This window comes from Chionomys nivalis, chromosome 10 (assembly GCF_950005125.1).
Source record: "Chionomys nivalis chromosome 10, mChiNiv1.1, whole genome shotgun sequence".
Lineage (NCBI taxonomy): Eukaryota > Metazoa > Chordata > Mammalia > Rodentia > Cricetidae > Chionomys > Chionomys nivalis.
The window spans coordinates 27,746,444-27,770,891 of NC_080095.1; the positions used below are offsets into that span (position 1 = coordinate 27,746,444).

A 24,448-nucleotide genomic window follows, 5' to 3' on the forward strand; every position below is an offset into this window, starting at 1 on the left:
CACAGGACACATCCTTCTCGGGACTTGGGGGAGATGTTTAAAGTTCCAGTTGAACTGTCTAGCTTGGGATTTTTGTTTGTCTGTTTCCGTGACAGGATTTGTCTGTGTAGACCTGGCTACCCTATAACTCTCTCTGTAGACAAGCCTGGCCTCAAACTCAGAGTTCAAACTCACAGAGCCTTCCTCTGCCTCCTGAGTGCTGGGATTTTTTTTCTTTTTTTTTTTAAATATTTATTTATTTATTTATTTGTTATGTATACAATATTCTGTATATAGTCTGTGTGTATGACTGCAGGTCAGAAGAGGGCACCAGACCTCATTACAGATGGTTGTGAGCCACCATGTGGTTGCCGGAAATTGAACTCAGGACCTTTGAAAGAGCAGGCAAAGCTCTTAACCACTGAGCCATCTCTCCAGCCCCTGCGAGTGCTGGGATTCAAGGCATGCGCCATCACTGCCCCTCCTGAACCATATAGGTTTGAGTACTAGTGAGACTAGTGCTCCACTGTGGGAGGGCTTTGGGATTCTCTGACGTTTTGTTTACTTGTAGAAGAATGAGCTGGGTGAGAATCACAGCCACGGGCAGGCGGGTTCTGGGTCGTCCCTTCCGTAGCACAGGACCCCAGACCACAGAGCACCCTCTGTTCTGCTCCCCCATCCATATGGGTTCTCTTTCAGAAGAGGGCATCCACTTAAAACTTGATATCCATTGTTCACGGCTTCCTTTCTGACATTTTTTCCATCGGCTTTCAAACTTTTCATTAAAAGGAAAAAGAAGAAAAGATGCCTATAAGGAAATAAAAAGGAGAGGAAAGCACAGTGAATGAGCACCGCCCCTTCCCAGACCCACTAACTTAGACAGTAAGCCGGTGGGCCCTTGACCCATGTCCTGCCCGCTCTCCTGGTTTTCTCCCTCCCAGTGTTTGCTCAGCCAGTGGCCACACTCTGCTGACCTCAGCTACTGAAGTTGTCCTTCAGTCCTGGGTTATTGTAAAACATAAGGATTGGAGCTGGGATGGCTGAGCAGGTACTTGCTTGGTAAGCTTGATATGCCGAACATGATCCCCAGAACCCAGGGAGAGGTCTCCATAAAATTGGCCTTTGACCTCCATGCTTGTGCCCACACGCACCATACATACATACATACATACATACATACATACATACATAAACATACTACACACACTCACTCACTCTCTGAATGTTTGAAAATAAGGGTTCAGAATGGAATTGATTTGTTAAACGCCAACCATAACCCAGTTCACTTGTCCAAATGTTCTCTAAGAAACTCTTTCCTTCTTTAATAGAATTTTGTTTTTCGTTTCACAATATCTATGTTCAACAACAAAAGAGCCGGAAAAACATATGAGACATAGGTGTTTATCTGCTTTTGATAGCTGTTGGGAACTAGGTATACAACTAGCCACATTGATCGTGTCACTTGGTAATACTCCCCAGCATCCTACGCCAGCCCCAGCTGTGCACCAGTGCACAGCCAAGAAAAGAAGTCTACGGGGTGCAGGTGAGGAAGGCAGGCCCTAAAGTTCACGGTGTATCCTGAAGCAAGCCCTTGATGGACTCCCATCCTCGACCTTCTCATCTCTGGGCTGGGTCCTGTAATTCTTCTGACAGAAAGAAAATGAAACTCCCCAGGAGATGTCCACAGCGACACTGGGAAGTGGGACCTCTTGACAGGAGAGGAGAGTTACTTTAGGAAAGACAGTAAGCGACCACAGGGTCTTCCTCTGAGCCAACCTGGTGCACATCACATCTCATCGGGCCTTTTTTTTTTTTCCCCCAGAATGTTCCCTGCCCAGCCTCCATTCCTTCACCCTTTGACCATAGTACCCCATGCCTCCTGCACTCATCTGTCCCTCAGACTCTCACCCACCCTGGGCACCTGCTGTGTGCCAGGCACATCAGGAAAGCAGCAGAAGGTGGGCACGGTGCCTCTCCCTACCTCCCAACAAGGAGACATAGAATCTCCAGTGGCTGACCCAGACATAAATATACACAAGAAGTGACCCAGGACATGATGGGCGCTGGGAGAGCCCATGTGACGTTCTAGCGGGGAATTGCAGAACACTAATCCGAGTGTAGCTGAACACTTATATTTTGGTTTCAGTCACAGCTCTGTCTTACTATCTGTGTAGCTTTAGTCAGTGACCGAACTTTGTGGCACTCACTTCTGACCCACGTGAAGAAGGAGTCTGAGGCCCACTTGATGGAGTTAAACATGCCATTGGGCTCAGCCGGGTGTCCGTTGGTCAGGAGCTCAAGAAACAGTAACTTACCGGCCTCTCCTCCATGAGCCAGCCCCGACTTACTGTTTCGTTAGATGCTAGAATCTTCACTAACAGCTCCCCTGGATCTCCTCTCTTACATACTCGGTGCACACCGGCAGAGTGAGTGAGAGAGAGGGGTCCTGAGCGAGCAGCTGTCACCACAAGGCAGGACTCTTCGCCGCGTGTTGTATTTAGCCTTCTGACAAATGCCACTTCATATAGCAGTTCCAGAAGAGAATATGCCTTTGTTTCAGAGGTGCCCAGCCAGCCTCGGCTGGTGGTGTCTTACTCCAGCGGTGCTGGGGCTAGTGTAAAAGAAAGGTTTCTCTGCCATCGCCTCAAAGTATTGCTTGACAACTCAGATGCCATGGATTAAGTGAACGTGTCTGTTGGCATGGGAAGGGATGAGTGAGAAGACAGGGTGGGGATGGGGGCCCTTCTGCAGAGATCGTTGTACCTGTTAGCCATGTTCTGGGGCTGCTAGCAGTGCCTGCAGGAGCCTCCACCTGAGAAGATGTAATTTGGTGTTTCCTCTTCGTCTGCAGGAATAGCATCACCAGTTGCCGGATGCGGACTGAGAGTGAGCCGCCGTGTGGCTCCGCGGTGGTCAGTGGCGATCCCAAGGAGGATCACAACTACAGCAGTGTCAAGTCCTCCAATGCTCGAAGCACCTCTCCCGCCAGTGACTCCGTCTCCTCTTCCTCTTCCTCGGCTGACGACCACTATGAGTTTGCCACCAAGGGGAGCCAGGAGGGCAGTGAGGGAAGCTTCCAGAGCCACGAGAGCCACAGCGAGACAGAGGAGGATGACAGGAAGTCCAGCCAGAAGGAGGCCAAGGATGCCCTGGGGGACAGCGGGTATGCATCCCAGCACAAGAAGCGGCAGCACTTCGCCAAGGCCAGGAAGGTCCCCAGCGACACACTGCCCCTCAAAAAGAGACGCACAGAAAAACCCCCCGAGAGTGACGATGAGGAGATGAAAGAGGCCGCCGGCTCCCTCCTGCACTTGGCGGGGATCCGGTCCTGTTTGAACAACATCACCAATCGGACGGCCAAGGGGCAAAAAGAACAAAAGGAAACCACAAAAAATTGAAACAAGTCTCTGATTTGTTTTGAACTTATGGCCATTTGGTTTCAGCATGTCAGGAGATTTCTAATGATTTGTGGCAATATCAGCAATTTTTTCTTTTTCTTTTTTTTTTTTTCTTTTGTTGGTTTGGTTTTCTTTCTTTTCTTTTTTTTCTTTTTAATTTGCCCCCCACTCCTTTGTTTTTGGACCCTTAAGAATTTTATGTTTAAAGGAGATTGAAGCCATAGAACTCATGTTGACACTCAGCCGTTTTACAAAAGCTTTTCTTTATCTCAAGACAAAAACCGAAAGAAAAAAAAAGCCAAAATTAACCATTGCTTCCTGCAGCCTGTCAGACACCTGTGACTGAACCCACAGGGATGTCAGCATTAATGTCACAGGAACACTCCTGCGCCACCCAGGAGGCACGCATGCAGAATCATCACGCTCAGGCCAACCCTTAGGTTTAAAAAGTCAATTTTGTTTGGAGTGAAACTGGGGAGCAATCGCAGAGACTGAGGAGCCCCGTGTCCCCATCGGAACAGCATCCTTTAAGGGTAACACCGTGCTCTGGCCCTGGCATACCAATGTGCCAGAAACGCCAATGGCATTTCCAGATAGCAAGCCCAGGGCTCGGCTGCCAGTCTTCTGTATTCCTTAAGCTTGGACCTGGTACCATCTCACAAGTTGACTACCAGACTGTTCAGTACATCTGGCCTCAGTATCTAAGGGGGAGAGACAGGGAAAATTCTTAGAGCCATTGCTAACCACTGAATTCTGCTCTCTGTTCAATTAAGAAGACTTCCAAAAGCCATAAGCCTGAAGGTTGGCCCTGTGTGCGCCTGCACACATACACACACACACACATGCACACGCGAGACTTAAAGCTGATGCAGAAAACAGGCTATATCCTTTTAGCTGCCCAAGTGAAAGCAATCATGCCCAAAGCATGACAGCAGCTGTTAAGGAAAAACGGTACAGATTCTTTCCCATTCAAACAATCTGATCCAAGTTTGGGGGGGCGGGGTGCTACAGAAACTGCCGTTCATATTGTGATGTCTTTTTAAGAGGTTAAAGGCGCACTGATGGACACGAAAAGCAAAAACATGGTAATCAATACAACTCCTATACAGCCCTCAAAAAGGGTTTGCAATTAATGCCAGAACTCATTCTTTGCAAAAATAAAAAATAAAATCAGTGGTTTTCACATTCAGCCAGTGTAGCCAGCAGAAATTTCTGATCCACGATGCATGGATTCCTTTGAAGAAAAAAAAAAAAAGAAAAGAAAATTAAAAAAAAATCACAAAAATAAACTTTTTTTTTATTCAAAAATAACAAAGTTCTTGTAAGGTAAATAATGTATTTAGCATGAAGCATGAATTATTTTCATATAAATATAGAAAATAGAGAGAAGGCTATGCCTCTAATTTTTAAGCCCTTAGGCTTAGAGGTTCTTTTGTTCTTTTTTTTCCTTTCTTTTTTTTTCTTTTCCTTTATTTCCCCTTTTTCTTTTTGTTGTTGTTGTTATTTTGTTTTGGTTTTTTGAAGCAGGTGTTTAAGGTTTAACCTTCTTCAGGGACAAAACTCTGACTGTTGGGGAGCTTACTCTGCAATATAAATTATCTCCGTACTCTGGTAGGGCTTGGTTGGTTGAGCTCTATACTGCCTTGTCCGCACTCAGCCCCGACCCCTCTGACTCTCTACTGAAGAGTGTGTCCTTCCCTTTGTCTGTATGTGTTTAACATGACGCAATAATTCGAGGGCAAACTTAGTAGTGTGTATGATAGAGTCAAGAGAATTATGGGACGCTTACTTGAGAAAAATCATGACCGTGATTTGGTTCTAGGAAAAAGGCAGTGAATAATTATGCAAATTCGCCAGAAGAAGGGGAAACATGCTAATGGGCCTTATTGGGTGAGGGTAAGAGATAGGGTGCTTGGGTAGGAGGAAGTAAGTGATTATGGGCTTGGATGGGCCAGCCCTGCGTGTTTTGCTGCGACTCTGAGGTTTCGCAGTGAGAAGGGGGCTGGCTGTCGCTGCCTCTTCAGCTGTAATCGCCCTGGGACTAAGACCACCAAGATAGTGAGAGCTGAATGACAACCAGACCATGTCACACAAGCCAGAAACTCCAGTTACCTTTGCCAAAAAAAAAAAAAAAGAAACCTGTTTTTCCTTGAGGTCTAAAGAGAAATCCCTAAAACAATATGGCCTTCCACCCAAACGGAAGGAACTTGTAAAAACACTACCATGGCTCAGGGTCAGATGTTTGGGAGAGGGAGAAAACTGAGGTGACCTCGGACTTTTGAAACGGGACAGGAGAGGGCCTTTAAAGTTATGTCCTCCTGTCGGAACCAGGTACCATGGCAACCACATTGGCCTGGAAGGAAGGAGGTTCTCTGCTGCCTCCCCTACCTAACCTGAAGGCAGCTCCAGAGAGAACAGAGGTTGGGGGCTCCCACTTGGGGGCGGGCGAGGTTTACCCAGACCTGTCCGTGAACCTGGCCCCTCAACAAGGGGGTTCCGGATTAGATGAGAGCACAGGTGTGTTTTCCCAGTGCCCTGATCTCTCTCCCCACAAACCTCTGACACCCTACAAGCCATTCCATGGCTCTGGAACCTGAGCCACACTTTGATTTCTGTTGTTACCTAACCAAGTCCAAAAGACCACCCTCCCCACCCCCCAAAATGGTGAGACTCAGACCTCTACTGAAGGCGAAGGTAAACGCTCGGCGCTGTTTCTGGCAGGGGACTTCTTCCGATGAAAACCCCACGTGGGCTGTCTCCCCTCGTTTCACTTTTCCGAAGGGGCAGAGGCCTCTTTCAGAGATAACAAGATGCAGTGTGTGTGTGATTTACTTTTCTGATCTCCCAGAGATCTAGAAAACTATCTTATACAAGTGCGTTCTGAACCCCAGAACCACTCTTTTTGCATAAATACCTCATCGGGCAGCTTTCTAAGTGTTATTTTCCTGAGCCTCCCTTGGCGCCTTTGTTGGAATTTTCTGGAAGACTTGTTGGGGAAACTTTAGTAAGGGTACTTTTTTCTATTTTCCTTCTGTTTTGGGAGGCATACACATTATGCATAACCAAAACAATGGCTCAATTGTGTTTAACTCTGTATTTTGACTGTTGAGGCGAAAACAAAGTTATCAATGTGTATGTGGACGTTTGTAGCGAAGTCTGCCGACTGAGGCTGTCCGTGTCCTTAACAAGCCAAGGGGCAGGAGGCACCCTCTCTTTCCCCTCCCCCAAGAGCAGTAGAGAATTTAAGCACAAGCTTATTTGTGAAAGAATATTTTGCTTAAGTGTAATTCACTTTAGTCTTGGACTTTCTTCCCAAACGTTAGGTGTTCTTTTAGCTTTCACACTAGCCTGTGTATCCATTAGTCTGACAGATCGCCTGAGCATCGTTCAAGGGGTGTGGTGTTCTTTCTTTGTGGTTCATGTGTCATTCCAGGGTCTCATGTACTCACATGGGGCAGGGGGGAGGGGGAAACGGGGAACTATAGCAATATTTACAGATGCTTTGGAAACAACAGTGACCACATCAGCACCATGGCATTACAACCACTGGCTGTTGGCCCTCTGACACATTTAAGAGGAGAGACAGTGGCTTTCTTTCCTTAGGTGAAATACGCACCGACCTTTTATCCCCTCTTGGTTGTCTTTCTTCTTTCTCTAGGACTTTGTGGAAAGGGTTTGCATCGTAGATTTTCTTTCTGGTTTATCACAAGTGCCCACTCCCCTCCCCTTCTCCAGTGAGGATATTTCTCAAGAGTTCTTTTGGTAAAGCTGGCTCTCTGAAACTAAAGCTGAACCAAACCCACATGTGTAAGGAAACCGTGGTCAGTACACCTGAAGCGGGTCTCTATCTTTGCCTGGGTCTTCAAGGAAGAATGGGTTGACACCCTTTCCTAAGAATGGATTTTTCTTGTAGAGTCATTCAGCATGTCTAACGCTTTCTGTTCATAGCGGTTCCTATCACGGAACATTCTAGAAAGAGTATTGCATTCAATGGTGCCCAGGCAAGAGAGAATGGCTTTGGTGCCCAGCCTAAGAGTTCAGCACAGCAGGCCCATCCTCACCAATTGGGTTTCAGTGGTGCCACTCTGGGTCCTCCAGCCTCTTGGGGAGGAGTGGGGGTGGCTATGACATGATACCAGAGTTAGGGACAAGTGACCTGCATGGGACGTTTTCCCATATATAGGGTTAGACTAAATTCAGGGTGATTCCTCTTCCCCTCTCAAACCTTATTCACGTTGGAACTCATTTCATTCTGGTGGATCACAGCTGCCCAGATGTTGCAAGTGATTTCTTTGTTTCTATGAAGAAATCCTTTTCTTTCGTCTTGAGAAGTTTTTTATTTTTAGTATTATTTTTTGCCACCAAAAGAAAACATTGGAACATACATCCCCTCTTAATTGTGACTTGCCAGTGTTGACAGTTCAGTCCTTCGTGTTGTAGGTCCCAGCCCACCAGTACTATATCAAACACTGTTAGGCACATGATGCAGCACTGTGATCTAATTTAAATAATACTTTTTTATTATTTATACTACTATATATAATATACATCAACACTTTTGCTATATAACCTACGTGATAAACCCTTTTTAGTTACCTGTCAGACTAGACTTCGGTTTCTATTGCAGTTAACAGTTACAGAATTGTAATGGTGTCTCTTCTTTTATTATTTTTTTCTTTGTAATGGAATGTGTAAATCAAAGTATATACATTGTGTGGTGTTCCTGTTTCTTGGGATGTCATGAGGAGTTACACACGGCATTCAGTGTTCTGTATAGATCTGCCCACCTTTGTGAATTCATCTGTTAACCCCTCTTCGTTTGAGAGCGCGCCAGCCATGGTGGCTAACTCCCAGCGTCCTCTCCCCTGCTGGCTATTCTTGAATTAAGCACAGACTTGTCCACTCGGTTGCTTTATCATGAATAATGGGTGTGACTTGGTCACTCTTCCACCCTTCAGCAAACAAGTGCTAGCTTCACTGACCAAAAAAAATTAAGGAAGGAAAACACCATTTTAAAATCGATCACCTTTACATGGCCGAAATGGATATGTCTATGGTGCTGCCCCGTGCTGTGGAGCTTCTGGAGTCAGACCGCTGAGGAATGCTCATTTCTGATTTGCTGTGGGATGCTCACAAGTACCCTTCCTATCTTGTTAGTATTGAAATCAAGACTCTTTATTTGAGATCTCTACAGCAGTGTTTCTCCGCTGTGTCTCATTTGCAAAAGCGGAGAACATGCCTTCTCCACCCTTTTGCAAATAATCGATGCTCCATATTGGATTCTCAAGACTTCGATATGGTGATCCTGTCAAACTAGAAATTGTATTCTCTCTTGGCATACCTGATTCCCCCCATTCCCTCTGTTTTAGAGGAAACAGCACACTTTCTGTTACGGACGCATTCACCATTTCTTGAGTGTGTGTGTTGAAGCCATCCAAGGCCACAGCTGGCTCAGCCAGTCCCACACCATTGTCCCCACTACCTGCACTGCCATGGTGACCGTGGGGGTGGGAAAAGTATCTGTGTGTGTCTGGGAAACAGCTACATGGACATTTTCTTAATACTCTGATTCTGTAACATTTCTGAGTTTTGTTTTAATTTTACAGAAAACAAAACCACAGTGATAAAACAGCGAGAAGACCTAGAGGGTTGTGGCCGAATCTTGGGGTCACCCCACCTTTCCAGGCCAACAGATCTACAAGGCCAAATTAATTTATAAGAGTAATAATTTCTTCAGAAGCCAATATTTTTCCTGTATTTCTGTATGAAACTGCCAATATCATGAACAGAAGGGGAGAATCTTAAAGGAGAAAGAAAATGATGCCCGTTGGGTGGTGCTTGCCTTTGCCTAAAGCAGCGGTGTGGAGATGGCGCCATCAGCCGAGCTCGGGGGACTTGGTGTTGCTTGGGAGGGATCCATACAGCATTTTGCGTTCTTCATGTGTAATCATATTGCCAAAGACAAACTACTTCATCATTTATTGTAAATAACACTTCCCCAGACCTACCATAAAGTTTCTGTGATGTATTGTCTTCCAGTTGCAATAAAAATTACTGAGTTGCATCAATTGAAGAGGAGCCTTGTGTGTTATGTAACCACTGGACCATAGAAGAGACCGTGTCTGTGTGTGCTGTGTGCAGAGGCCAAAGGTTGATGTTTTCCTTGATAAATTCCCACTATTTATTTATTTATTTATTTATTTATTTATTTATTTATTTATTTATTTATTTGATGTGTATTGTGTCTGTGTTTGTATGCCAGCTATTTGTGGAGGCCAGAAGGGAGCGTCAGATCCCCGGGTACTGGAGTCATGGAGTTGTGAGTTGCCTTATGTAGGTGCTGGAAACCAAACTTGGATCCTCTGGAAGACACTCTACCTTTTGAGACAGGAACTGCCACTGAACCAGAAGGTCACCATTAACTAGGTTGACTTGCCAGCAAGCTCTAGGGGTCCTCTGTTTCTGCCTGGGGTTAGAAGTGTATGCATGACCATCTGCCCTGCCCTGCCTTTTTTGTTTTGTTTTGTTTTGTTTGTTTTTATGTGGATACTGTTGATCTGAACTCAGGTGTCTGGGTTTGCACAGTAGACCTTTTACTGTCTGAGCCATCTCCCCAGTCCTGAGACATTCCATCCTGTTTCTAACCCACAAAAGCATATCTGCACAGTTTTCTGTCTGGTTTTAGAGTCTCAACTGCATGCGGTACCCATCTTCACACCTGCCTTCATTTTGATGAGAAATCTCTGTGTTCTGCAAAGCCACTAGTGTAGGACAGACACGGGGCTCCTGCCACCAGTCACAGAATGTATGACTAAGACCTGGTCTTGTCTGGAAGTCGCCAAATACTAAAATAAAGATGGACTTTGGGGTTGGGGTCTGCCCGCCTGTCCTATATCCTGAGGGTCTCAAGTGATGACATCCCAGCACGAAAAATCACCAGTGCTTAAGTGCCCCCGCCAGTCCCTATACACACATACCCTGTGAGTCTCCTTTCTAGTATCATAAAAGAAAATCAGCTGTTTGCAGCCAGGATGGCGTGAGGATCAAATGGCAAGGCCGGAAGGGAGCGATTAAGGGCTAAATTTGTTCTTTATAACAACCCCTTGTCCTGGGAAATAACCAGGTCCTGCGGGAACTACATTAGTATCTGCTGAGCATGGTGCCCCTTAGGACCTAATTATCTCCCACTAGGTCTCACCTCTTAAAGGACCTGCCACCATCCTGGGGCCCATGGGACTGCAGATGAGTCTCTGTAGCACACACCCAAAGCAGGTGACTAGGCATCTGTCATCTCTGATAGAGAGGAAGGGATGCTCCCAAAAGATTTCCTGGTCCCTTTCATGGAGTTCTGACTTTTAGTGGATCAGGTCTTCAGGCATGCACGGCGGGCCTTCTTACCCTAAGCCATCCCTGCAATGCTCTAAGATTCCACCCCGTTTTTTTGTTTTTTGTTTTGTTTTGTTTTTTTTTTGTTTTTTTTTTTTTTTTTTTTTTAACCTGGGCTTCACCATGCACTAAGGCACCTTTGTCGGGCTGTATCCTTTAGGTGCTATCCTGGGTCCCAGTGTTATTGTAGCAGTAATAGTCCATCTGTCCCTGCTGGATGATAATTCCCAGTGTCCTCCAAGTGTCCTCTTCGATGTCCTGCTTGGCCCATGCTTCTTTGGGTCTTACTTTCAGGATCACCTTGAAAGTCACGGTATGTCCTCTCAATGCCAAGTCAGTGTTTGAGGAGAGACATCATTGGGAGGAAGGGCAGATGTCATTCACTGAACCAAATCTGATGAGTTTAATTTGCCATGTTGAGTAATGTTTGAGCCTCCAAGCAGGTAGCTTCAGAAAATAGCACATACAACTGTGTGTATACACGTTTGATTCATGTGTGTATGCATACATGTGTGGGTAAACAAGGATGCCTGTATGTGAATCAGAGGTCCACAGTCCCTCTCTATCTTATTTTTTATTACTATTAATTTTATTTATGTGTGGAAGTGTTTTGTCTGCATCTATATGTGTGCACTGGTACCCATAGAGGCTCGAAGAGGACACTGGATTCCCTAGAATTAGAGTTACAGTCTTGAGCCTCCATGTGGATGCTGGGAATTGAACACAGGACTCTGAAAGGGCATCTAGTGCTCTTAATTGCTGAATTGTCTCTCCAGCCTTCATTTTATTATTTTTTTGAACAAGGTCTCATTGAACCTGGAGCTTACCAATTTGGCTAGGCCGACTGGCCAGAAACCCCCAGGCATCTTGTATCTCACTTCCTTATCACTGGAATTGCAATACAAACCATTGCATCTGGATTTTTTTTTTTTTTTTGGATGTGGGGGTGGGTATTGAACTCAGATCCTCATGCTTTCTTGGCAAGTAAGTTTCAGATGAGTTATCTCCCCAACTGCCATACAACCATTTTTGAAATTTTCAAGACAGCTGGAACTGTGACTTGGACCATCAAAATAGCTAAGAGAATTCTCAAAAGTATAGCACTTGCAGGCTGCTGTTTTTTTTTTTTTTTCCTTAACAGGTTCTTGTCTCATACCAAGCATCCCCGCCACAGTTTTCTCTCTCCACCTCTGCCAGCATTCCCTGGCCCAATCTGTCACACACACACACACACACACACACACACACACACACACACACACACACAGATCCACTCTTCCCATCTGAGAAAAGAACAGACCTCTAGAAGACAACAGCCAAACAGGACAAAACAAGTTGCAATAAGACAAGGCAAAAGCTCTGGTTGAGACTGAACCAGGCAACTTAATAGGGGGAAAGAGTCTCAAGAGCAGGCAAAGAGTCAGAGTTACACCGGGTACCACTGTTAGGGGAGTCCCACAAAATCACCAAGCTATGATCCATAACATATACACGGAGAACCTGGTGCAGACCCATGCAGGCCACTTCAGTCTCCATGAGCCCATATGAGCCCCACATAGCTGAACAGATAAACCGTGTTCTCCTGGTGTCCTCCATCTCCTCTGACGCCTACAGTCTTTCCTCCCCTTCTGCAGAGGGGTTCCCCAGGCTTCTAATGAGACATTCCATCCTGTAAATCCTCAGAGCAGTGGAACACCCCCAGGTACTTGTCCCTCTAAGAAGTTGGGGAACACTGGCTACATGGGGTTAGCATGCCAGAATCTCATTCATTAGTGGAATTAACCAGACAGATTGCTCCACCGGCTAAGAGTAGCCATGTGTCCCACCCATAGAGATGAGAAAAAGCTATCGCTCTGGCAGTGCTGTCTGTGTCTAGGCCAGTAAGGTTTCCTGTGTTGCGTGGGCTTAAGCTGCAGGCCCCACCCCTGATGGTGCCCATCTGTCAAATCAGCTTTGAAACCATACGTGTGTGCATGTGTGCTCTTGCACACTCACACAGTACCTCGGGGATCTTAGAAGCCCTTTGGTTTGCTGTGTCTTGGAAGGATGTCTATGAGGACCACTGCTATTCTTGACTTGGCTACTTTCTCCTCTCGTGACCCAGAAAGTATTTACAACCCTTAGAAGAATTTACAACCCTTAGAAGGTTCTGGGTAGCTGAGGGTGTTTCGGAGGGAGCCTGGTTGACTAGGAGACTTTTATTTATGAGTTGAAAGCCCATGTTCTCTCCCATCACTTTTCAGATAACCGTGTAAGATCAATGGTAAGTATGAGTGTTGTTTGAGACAGTCTCACGTAACCCAGGCCAGCCTTGAACTTGTGCAAAGCCTGCCCCCACCCCTGAGTGCTGGGATCACAAGTGTATCTCATCATGCCCAGCTACTGTGTACTCTGACCTTTCCCCTGCCTCATCATTAGAAATACAAAATCAGAGAGAGGCTTGTGAACTGAATAAGGACTTTTTTTTTTTAAGTTTGGAGAGAGGACAGGTGTTGTTTTGTTTTTTCGCTCAAGCAGAAGTGAACGAATCAGTGTGTTGAGCGTTTGCCCCCTGCATGTAAATCAGCCGTCCCGGGAGGGGTATGTTTGAATAGTGCTCAGAGCAGTCATAGCTTAATTTGAAATCATTCCTGGGCATTTGTGGATAAAGAACCCTAATGACTTGAGAACTGTTTTATGTTACTCCATAATAAAGTGCTTTGGGAGCAGACAGCTAAATCTCCCTCAAATACAGCAACTCATTTGAGGGGGATTGAGGATTCCACTTTTCTCCCCATCTGCTACACATTTCCGTACTGGCTTCTAAAACTATGTAATCTGGAAGTGCCGCGTGATGGGGGGATCTGAAAATCTGGTAGCGGCTGCCTCTGTAAATCCCCGGGACACAGGTTCTTCATTCAAGGGGCCCGTTCTGTTCACATCAGAAAAACAGGGAGATGTGTGCATTTTTTTACATCAGCCATAAATATTTTAAACAAAGCAGGGGACATCAGAGGTCACTGAATCCAAACTCCCCAACTCATAGGCCAGGTATCTGAGGCACAGGGAAGTTAAGGGACTTGCCGATGACGGAATAGGACTTAAAAGAGAGGGAATGTTCTGCCCTTTAGCTGTGTTCATAGGATCACTGTACGGGCGGGATGTGCTCACCTCACGTGATGTCCTGTGCATTTCCAATTTATCTGCCGTGAAAATGACAATCGAAAATGACACGAAAATGCCACCTTGCTTCTCGTGTCTGTGTTGTCTTCGGTGTCCCCACATAAGCACTATTAGAACGGACATCTTCAGACAGGGTTTTTTCCTTATTTTTGTTCAGTTTCACCTTATTGTTGGTTCACTGTTTGAAGCCAGGCGGATTGACAGAAGAGTAGCAGGTAGGAAGGCATTGCTTTTGTCAACCAGAGCATGTGTTGTCTTAAATCTGTTTTCTGTTCCTAGTAACAGTGTCACAGAGCTGGGTGTGGGGGATCTCTTGGGATCCCCACACCAGAAGAGTATAAAGAGCAGGATTCAAAGCCATCCTGGTAAAGCTGTCTCAAAGGGGAGGGGGCAGGGAGCAATTCCACAGACAGGGTGAGAGTTACTTTAGCGACAACTCTGGTTCAAGGTCAGAGGCTGCACGTGGAATAGCCTTGTGCTGGCAGAATATGAAGCAGTACAGGGCAGGCAGCAAGCATGCAGGAGACCTGACCATCCTAGGTTCCAGATCCTCCTCAAGTTCATTCGCTAGTCTCTTAGTCATGGGTGGACTAATGTTCTCATGAGGGCTGAACCATAATCACCTCCTGGAGGGCCCACTTGTAAGTGGACCTTCTTGGTTGTATTTTTGTTGCTGTGATAAAAAAAATACCCTGGCCGGGCGCTGGTGGCGCACGCCTTTAATCCCAGCACTCGGGAGGCAGAGGCAGGCGGATCTCAGTGAGTTCGAGACCAGCCTGGTCTACAAGAGCTAGTTCCAGGACAGGCTCCAAAACCACAGAGAAACCCTGTCTCGAAAAACCCAAAAAAAAAAAAAAATACCCTGACAAAAAGCAACTGAGGGGAGAATTGGGTTTATTTCACCCTAATGTCCTAGGTTACAGTTCATCACAGCAGAGAAACGAAACTGTCAGAAGCTTGAAGCAGCCAGTCCCATCATATCCACGGTGAAGAGCAGGGAGAAGGAAATGCGTGCATTCTCACTTGCTTGGTTCTTTCTAGTCAGCCTGAGTTCTCCACTCTTAACACAGCTCAGGATCCCCTGCCTAGGGAATTGATTCTGCCCACCCTGGGCTGCGTCTCCCCACATCAATTAATTAACAGTCCCCTAGAGACAAACACAATGTGGAAAATCCTTCACTGAGACTCTCATCCCAGGTGAATCTCAGTATGTCATGTTGGCAATTAAAGTTAACATCACAGGGATCAGCTTCCAACGTTGCTTTCAAAGACACAAGCCACATCCAAGAACACAACGTTTGCTAGCCAAGTGTCATTCAATCAGAAATTTGGGAGTACCCTTCATATACTGACTAGGGCAAAGCCGTCTGTTCTAGAGGTCCTTCTGCAGTTCTGCTTGGCATACTCATCACTTCAAGATTCTTTGTTCAGCTAGGTATCCAGGGACCTAGCTTTCTGAAGATGTTAGCTACATTTTTTTTCCTCTTCAGCCCATCAAAGTTTTATCCTAGGGTAGAGGAAGGGATGACTCAGTCGTTAAGAGCAACTGCTGCTCTGGCGAAGGATCCAGGTTCAGTTCCCAACACTCATGTGGTGGCTCACAACCATCTGTAACTCCAGTTCCAGTGGATACAACACGCTCTTCTAACCTCTGCAGGAACTGCATGCATGTGGTTCACATCATACAGGCAGGCAAAACACTCACATACAATAAAAATAAATAAGTATTTTGTTGGTTCTTTTTGACACAGTCTTTATGTAGCCCAGACTGGCCTCAAACTCACAGACAGCTGCCTGCTTCTGCCTCCCAAGCACTGAGACTAAAATCACATGCCATTCATCACTTCTGGCCAAATACATAGCTTGTCCAACTAGTAAAATAAATACACTCTTGATATGGTTTAGATATGAAGGGTCTCCCACTAAATCTTACATTAAAGACTTAGTCCACAGCTGGTAGATTGAACAGTCGAGAAGTACTGGATTACCAGGGCTCTGATACTTAAATAGCATTCTTGGGGTGATAGAAAGCCCTGGCCTTCTATACACATGCACAGAAGCACACATGAACCTGAGCACACACATATAACATACACCCACACACACACACCACATACATCGCACATGCACACACCACACACACACCCTATGCTTTGTGGCCACAGCACAGATCCACATCCTTTTCCTGTTCCCTTTCTGTCCCTTCTCTCTCTTTTTTCCCCTCATTACCATCTCCTCTCTTCCATTCCTCCCCTCTCCCCTCTTCCCCCTCTCTGTCTTTCTCTTTGACTCTATCTATGTCTATTTCTCTGTCTCTCTGTGTGTCTCCCTCTCTCTCCCTTCTTCTCTCCCTCCCTTCCCCCCACCAACTCACTGGCAGTGAGCTAGGCAACCATGGACAAAAACCTTGGAAATTGTAAATCAAAATGAACCTCTCCCTCCCCCTCTTAAGCTGCTTCCCCTGATGTTTGTCACAGTCACCGAAAGTGACTAACCCAACCCCAGAGCTCCAGGTCCGCAGCCTTCCCTTAAAAGGCGAGGTATGAAGTCATGCTCTCGGCTACTGTGAATTCCACAAAGCAGAAATGAGGCAAAGGGAAAGAGCCGATCTTGCATACTGTACAACACTGGAGGTAACGCCAATCCTGACTTCATTCCTGTGGGTGAGTTAGTCTTGACTTATGCAGGTATTAGAAATGAGTTCCTCGGGAACACATCCCTCCAAGAAAAAGAGCTTGCATTCAGCCACTCACTGTGGCTTAGCCCACACTGGCACCCGTGCCAAGACTTACGAAGCATTCTCACAGTATTCGGAATACGCTTCCATTCATAAAGAGATCGCCATGCACACATGAAGACCTGAGCTGGATCCCCAGTGCCCTCGGACAATGCTGAGTCAGCAGCATGTATTTGTACTCTGAGAACTGTGGCGGAGAAAACCAGAAGATCCCTGGAGTTTGGTGACCTGCCATCCTACCTCTATGTTCAGTAAGGCCCCATCTCAAAAACTAAAGGTGTGATGTGACTGAGAAAGATGCCCTTGGTTCCACATACACATGCACATGCCCCTGCCTGCACACATACATACACATGGGAAGACACATACGAGCAAAAACAGAAATCCTCCTGTCTCCTTTGCAGGGTTTGGCACTGCAGGCGCAGGTCCACAGTGCACAGCCTCCATCTGCTCTTGATTATAACCAGAAATCTTGAGCATTGTGCTTTGTAGGATTCTCTCTTCATGCTATACTATTTACAGAACTGCCGTATCTAGCATGCTGTGAGCCTTTAAATATACTTACATGCACCCAAAATAATTGGCTTTCTTAAAAAAAAAAAAAACCCAGAAGTGGAGTTAGGTTACTTCTGGTACCTATTTATTTTTTTAAACATGCGCCCTTCACTCAGCATCGATATATAGTTAAACGTCTGAAGCTTCCATCATCTGAAAACCGGGCCAAAATCAGAAAAGACAGAGAAAACGATAAAGAAGAAATAGATGGAGAAGGTTCTTAAATGGATTTCTTCCTTCCTTGTCATAGTCAACTCCCTAGATTTTTTTTTTCTTTTGTTTTGTTTTTGGTATGCACCAATCCTACTAGTTGCTGGGAATATCAATTTGAAAATCTGGCTTGAGGCATGAAAGTGTCCAAATATTCACCTGTGCCAATGAATAAGCATCATGCTGGCAGCTGGCATCTCACTCCTCAAACTTCTCAGTAGTTGCTGATCTTTTCTAGACTCAGCCTTTGTCTTCTTCTCTTTCCAGTATCTCCTCTTACCCCCATCGGACAAGGAGGAGTTGAAGAAGAGCCTGCTTGCCTTCTGCAGATATGTCCAGCCTTTCCCATGGGCAAATCACTTTCCAGTGAACTAACTCTTGTGCTGTGATTGAATTTGACTATGGGATATTCCCCACAGGTTCATGTGTTTGAGCACGTGGTCCCCAGTTTGTGACACTGGGAAGATTGTGGAGGCTTTAGAGGGTGAAGCTTCACTAGAGGAAATGGATCCCACTTTGAGTAGATACTATCCATCATGACAGGGATGGGAGTAAGGATGAGAGGGCTGGTGGATAGATGGAAGGGTAGGCGAATGGATGGATGGGTGGGTGGATGGATAGATGCATAAATGAGTGGATGGATAATGGGTGGGTAGATGGATTGATGAATGGATGAATGAATGGATGGATGGATAATGGGTGGGTGGATATATAGATGGATCAATAATGGATGGATGGATGATGGGTGGGTGCATAGATGGATAGATAATGGATGGATGGAGGGAGAGATGGAGGGAGGGATGGATGAAGGGATGGATGAAGGGATGGATAGATAAGAGAACAGGAGAGTAGGTAAGTGAAAGGGAAAGTAGGTAAGTGGATAGGTAGGTAGATGTATGGATGAATGGATGAGATGAGCTATTCAGATCTATCTTGGGACTCTGCATGAACAGCATACATTTTCTCCAAGTCCACAATGCACAGGGCAGACAGGGGCTATGAACCCAGATGGGAACTTACACAGGAGCAAGATCTTCCCATGACCTTTCAGAGAAAAATGCCTGGGGGAAAGGCCACTTGGAAGCCTGGGAATCCAAGAGGATGCTATGGCCTGGCCTGTTCAAGCCATATTTGTAGCCAGCAAGGTATAGGACCTAGCCTCTTCCCACGAATCCCTGTCCCCAATGTCATAATTCCAAAGACTATAGTTTCCAAACAAAAAGGAAAAAAAGGTAAGGGATATCCTTGCCATAATCCCCACGAGATTCCCTGTCCCAATAGCCCTTGGGTGGGTAGAGATTGGTTCTCTCCTACCCCCAGTCTACAGGAAATGGGACCTGAGCAGACCTCAGATGACCCAAACTGGCTAGATTGCAACTTCACTCTTAAACGCTGACTAGCCATTCTGGAGCCTTCTTCAGGGGGAGGGGCCATTGCATCACCAGCATCTCTGTTCTGATGGTCTCAGCACAGCCAAGTGGAAATTCTCAGATCATCATGGGCTTGGGGGAGTGGCAATTGATGATCTTGTCTTGCTTTTAACGGTGGCCAGTTCTCTGTGGCTTTTTGCTAAGTGTCCTTGAGAACAATTGCATCTTTTGAACCTGGTCTCCAGCCTTGGGTTTGCAGCTGTCTCCAGTTTCTCAAGGTTGCCCTGGTCTCAGTCACTTATGTAGTGGGCTCTGCTATTCAAAGAATGTTCATTCTGGTCTGTTTTAGTGTAGCAGTTCAGCTAACTAGACAATAGAATGAACCCTGGTGCACAGCCTCTCTGGGATAGCAGGCCTCTTTGTTAGTCAGAGATATTGAGACAGAATGATTGACAATAGCTGCTTGCTGCCTGTGTGACCTTGACCAAGTTACTCACTCTCCCTGATGCTGTTCCTGCATCTGCCGGATGTGAATATAACAGTCCCCACCATGCAATTTTAATACTAAGAGGATTAGTGAAATGAGAGGGGATTGCACCACACACATCTAAGAGACCCAGTAAGTGACTGTTGTCATTACTGTTGTTACTAATCTTAGCAAGTGTCTGTGCATGTGTGTGTGCACATTGTGTGTGGGTATGCACAAATGTGTTGAGCTCAGAGGACTTCAGGAGCCATTCCTCAAGTGTCACACAATTATTTTTTTGAGATAGGGTCTCTCAATGGGCCTGGGACTCACCATGTAGGCTAGGCTGGCTGGCTGGTGAGCCCCAGAGATCCACTTGTCTCTGCCTCCCCACCACTGGGCTTACAGATGCATACCATCATGCTCAGAATTTCTATGTGGACTCTAAAGGTTGAACTCAGTTCCTTGTGCTTGCAAAGTAAGCACTTTACCTTATGAGTAGGCTTCAGACTTACTGTGAAAAAGGGGAGTATTTTATTCAAGCATTTTAATTATAGGATAGATACAGAAATATTTTGGATATATTGGGCTAAAATATATCATTAAAATTAATTGCATCTGTTTCATTTTACTTTTTATAAATTGGCTGTTAGAAAAGTTCAGAGTATATCTGTGACTCTTCCTGTGAGCCAGACTGTTTAATGTGGTGTCAGTTTCAAAGAAACCCCATCTACAGCCAAAAAACGATCAACTACAGAAAGCAGATGTGGTGGTTCAAGTAAGAATGGCCCCCATAGACTCATACATTTGAATGCTTAGTCATCAGGGAGTGGCACTATTTGAAAAGATTAGAAGGATTAGGAAGTATATCTTTGTTGGAGGAGGCATGTCACTGGGGTGGTCTTTGAGGTTTCAAAAGCCTGCTCTCTCTCTCTCTCTCTCTCTCTCTCTCTCTCTCTCTCTCTCTCTCTCTCTCTCGTCTGCCTGAAGATCAGGATGGAGAACCCTCGACTACTTCTCCAGCACCATACCTGGCCATGCCTGCCACCATGATCATGGACTAAGCCTCTGAAAATGTAAGCAAGCCCTCAACTAAATGCCTTCTTTAATAAGAATTGCCTTGGTCATGTGGCTCTCCATGGCAACATGACAGTGGTGAAGACAGAAGCCAAACAAAACCTGCAAGAATCCCAATCTGTGTCTTTTAAAAAGCAAAAGGGGCTGGGGAGATGGCTCAGCACTTGAGGGCACTTACTGTGATTGCAGAGGACCTGAGTTGGGTCCCCAGCACCCACATTAGCAACTCACAAGCATCTGTAACTCCAGTTCCAGGGGATCTGATGCCCTCTCCTGGCCTCTGCAGGCAACTGCACATGCTGTGTACATTGATGTGGATACACATACACAAAGAGAAAATAAAATAAGTATTTCTAAATGATAGTATACCAAAACTTAAGCTTCTCAGATCATCTTTCCTTCAGCATGCCTTACTCCAGACGCTTCTAACCCAGTCTCCCCTCAGCCCACTATTGTCTGCAAACAAAGAGGTCGTGGTTTTTTTCCTTTCTCCTTAGCTCACTATTTCCACTCTTACTCTCCTCTTTCCTTCCTCTCCTGACTCATCTCAGGCCTTGCCTTTTCTTAATTACTCTCTGACTTAGTATCTCCGAGGATCTGGTCTCTGAAGCAGGAGAATCGTGAGCTCCTAAAACGTCCAGCACACCACAGGAGTCCCACATGCTGGCAAACAAGCCTTTACTATATGAGCCTTGGGGGAATTTTAAGAAGCTATGCAACTAGTGACATTTACATATTGCTTTATTTATTTATTTATTTGCTACTTTAATTTTTTTAAAAGAATGCTATTGCTTATCAGTTTATTTTATTTTTCTAACAACACTGCAAAACAGGTAGAGAATTCCCATCTCCTGTTTGAAAGGTGAGGAAAACCGAGTCATTTCACTATAGAAACTTCTTTCTCTTTGCATGTACATGTGTGTGTGATATGCATTCATGTACATATACATGTTCACATTTGTACGGGCACATATGTGTGTAGTAGTACAGACCGGAGGCTGATGTCAGGTTGATGCTATCAACTTTATACATTGAGGCAGGGTATCTCACTGCAACCCACAGTTTGCCTATTCAGCTAGTCTAGCTAGCCACCCTGCTTCAAAAATCCCCTGCCTCTTCTGCTTCCCAAGTGTGTCATGGACTGTGTAACTGGACAAAGGTGTGTAACATTTGTTTATGCTGCATCTGTTTAATCATGTAAAGCTGTGTTACATTTTTTATCCTGCATTTGTTTGATTATGTAAAAATGTGTTACTGTTTTACCTTGCCTGCCTAAGGCACCTGATTGGTCTAATAAAAAGCTGAATGGCCAATAGGTAGGCCATAGAGGGATAGGTGGGGCTAGCGGGCAGAGAGACTAAGAGGAGGAATCCAGGCTTGTGAGAAAAGGAGAGAATGAAGGAGAAAGAGAGGGAGACAGACAGGGCCATCCAGGAAGTCACCAGCCAGCCCAACACAGAGTAGGACATACAGAATGAAAGAAAGTAAGAAGCCCCGAGGTAAAACATAGATGAAGAGAAGCAGGTTAAGTTATAAGAGCTTGTGGGATAAGCATAAGCTAAGGCTGAGGGTTTGTAATTAATAATAAGTCTCTGTGCCTTCGAGAGCTGGTTGGTGGCCCAAAGGAAAGCCTGTTACACAGACATGGACTACAGGTGGGCTGCTGCACCTGCCCAGCGTTCACTTGGGTTCTGGAGAACTGAACGCTGGGTCTTGTGCTTGCACAACAATGGCTTCACCCACTGAGTTGTTTCATAGCCCAGGCTGGCCTTGACATGACATGTAGCCGTGCTGTCTCCACCTCCTGATTCTCCTGCTTCTACTTCCTGAGTGCTGAGATTGCCAGTGTCTATCACTGTGCCTGGCTGAGGTTATGATTTCTCAGACTTTTTTATTTAAAAAAATGCATGGTAGTAGTATCTATTGGATGCACAATTCATCCTTTTCACCGTTTCAAATGTACAGTTCCGTGGTATAAAGGCCCTTCCTCCTGCTTTAACCATTATTAAGCAGTCACCATGCGCTGAACACGGAAGTAATGTTACTTATGCACCTGTGTTACAGGCAAGGAGCGTGACGCATGGAGTGTAACTTGTTCAAGGTCTCAAGGCATTGGAGAGTGGATGTAGTTCTCCAAAGATAGCCAATGGACTTCATCACAGGGAAATTAGTTAAGCTGCCGTCACTGTCTGCCCTGGAATGCTCCTTGGGGCTGAGCAGCAATACTAGGACTCCTCCTCCAGCTCGGGATGCAGAAGTATACCCATCCAGACACTGGAGCAACACTGGGTTTGGAGACAGACCAGTATCAGAGTGGCACAGTGTCTCCCACCCGTAAGGCAGGACAGACTAGGACCAGGGAGGGGGCCCATTCAAAAGTGTTATGCAGAGCAGGGAAGCACTCAGGGACCAAGAGACCACAATTCTCAGTCAGCCACTTGAAGTTAAATGTCAGCTTCATTTGAACCCCTGGCTTACCTTAAATTACAATTACAAATCTTTGAAATCCCCGTTCGGTTTCTTACCAGCTCAGAACAGACGGGCTGGCAACCATTGATCCTGCACACCAGGGACTGCTGGCTTCAAGGAGCGGATCCCTTTTCTGTATGCGAACAAAAGCAAGACTCTTGTCTCAGAAATATTCCGGCAGCCTCTTGGCAAAGGCTGCGGGTCATTCACTCCCGGCCCTTCTCCAGCAGACCCTAGAAGCACATGCCTTTGTATGATTTCGGTTTGTGTCAAATGCACTTTAAGCGTCACAAGTGGGTTTTATTATCTGTTTCTCACTGGCGACCTATCCAGCTTGAACATTTTACAGCTGCTCCTTTGGCAGACAGGAGTGTCAAGGGCAAGGGACACTCACTCTCTCACAGCCTCTTTTGTCAAATTGGGACGGTGTGAAGGCCACGGAACCTCTCCTCCCTCTCCATTCACCCACGAATCTCTGCTTGCTCCTGAGGTGAGCTGCCTCTCCCACTGTGTAGAGGCCTCTCAACCATGGACAGGGCTGTACTGATTATATCACCCCCCCCACCTCTCTCTCTATGTAGCCTAGACTGGCCCCAAACACCCAAGCAGAGGGTGACTCTGAACCTCAGATCCCCCTACCTTCACCCTACACTGCCAGAGCGCTAGAATAACGGTCATGTCTGGTGGATGTGGTGTTGGGGATGGAACCCAGAGCCTCATGCATGCTAGGCTCTTCCAAGTGACTCACGCCACAGCCTCACTGATTCTTTATGTCTGGACATTGCATTAATGGTCAGCTTTCCCCCCGCTAGAACAAGCTATCTGGTGCAGATAACTCTGAAAGGGAAAACGGTTATGTAGTTCTCAGTTCCAGGGTTTCAAAGGCTGGTACTCTACACTGGTGAGGCCCTTGTGACAAGTGGCGGGTGGCAGTGGTGTAAAGTACTTCATCCTGTTTGAAAAGGGTCCCTGTCCTGGGGTTGGTTCTGAAATTATACAGCCAGTCCCTCCTCTTACTTCCTTCTCGCCTCGGTATGATAAAAGTATTCTCATAAATAATCAGGAAATGAAACAAACAGACAAAAACAAATGACAGTGGCATAGCTGGGCATTGTGGGGTGCACATTTGATCCCAGCACTTGGGCGGCAGAAGAAGGTAAATCTCTGAGTCTTGGGCCAGTTTGGTCAACATAGTAAGTTCTATGGCAGCCTGAGCTACACGATGAGACCTGGAAGAAAAGCACAAACAAACAACAGAAGGGCAATGGTCAGAGTGTGAATGCAGACTCGAAGTTTTCTGTTAATGATCTTTAAAATTATATAACAACTTTAAAAAACTGTTTAAGCCGGGCGGTGGTGGCGCACGCCTTTAATCCCAGCACTCGGGAGGCAGAGGCAGGAGGATCTCTGTGAGTTCGAGACCAGCCTGGTCTACAAGAGCTAGTTCCAGGACAGGCTCCAAAAGCCACAGAGAAACCTTGTCTCGAAAAAAAAAAACTGTTTAAACCTTTGAAGTGTGTGTGAGTGTTTTTGTTTGTAGGCATAGTGCGTGCCTGATGTCCACAGAGGTCAACAGAAGGCATCAGCTCCCCAGAACACGAGTTAATGATGACCCGTGAGTCCCCATTGCAGGCACTTG

General features: G+C 45.9%; 1 protein-coding gene across 7 annotated transcripts in view; it reads left to right on the forward strand.

The window, feature by feature from the left end:
• Positions 1-9,440, forward strand: part of Foxn3 (forkhead box N3) — a 377,817-nt gene extending 368,377 nt beyond the window's left edge. For all 7 annotated transcript variants that reach the window (XM_057782270.1, XM_057782276.1, XM_057782277.1 and 4 more), the window contains one exon: positions 2,831-9,440. In XM_057782270.1, coding sequence (XP_057638253.1) covers positions 2,831-3,377 — 547 coding nt within the window. In that variant the 3' untranslated portion in view covers positions 3,378-9,440. The remainder of the gene's footprint in view (positions 1-2,830) is intronic.
• The last annotated feature ends 15,008 nt before the right edge of the window (positions 9,441-24,448 follow it).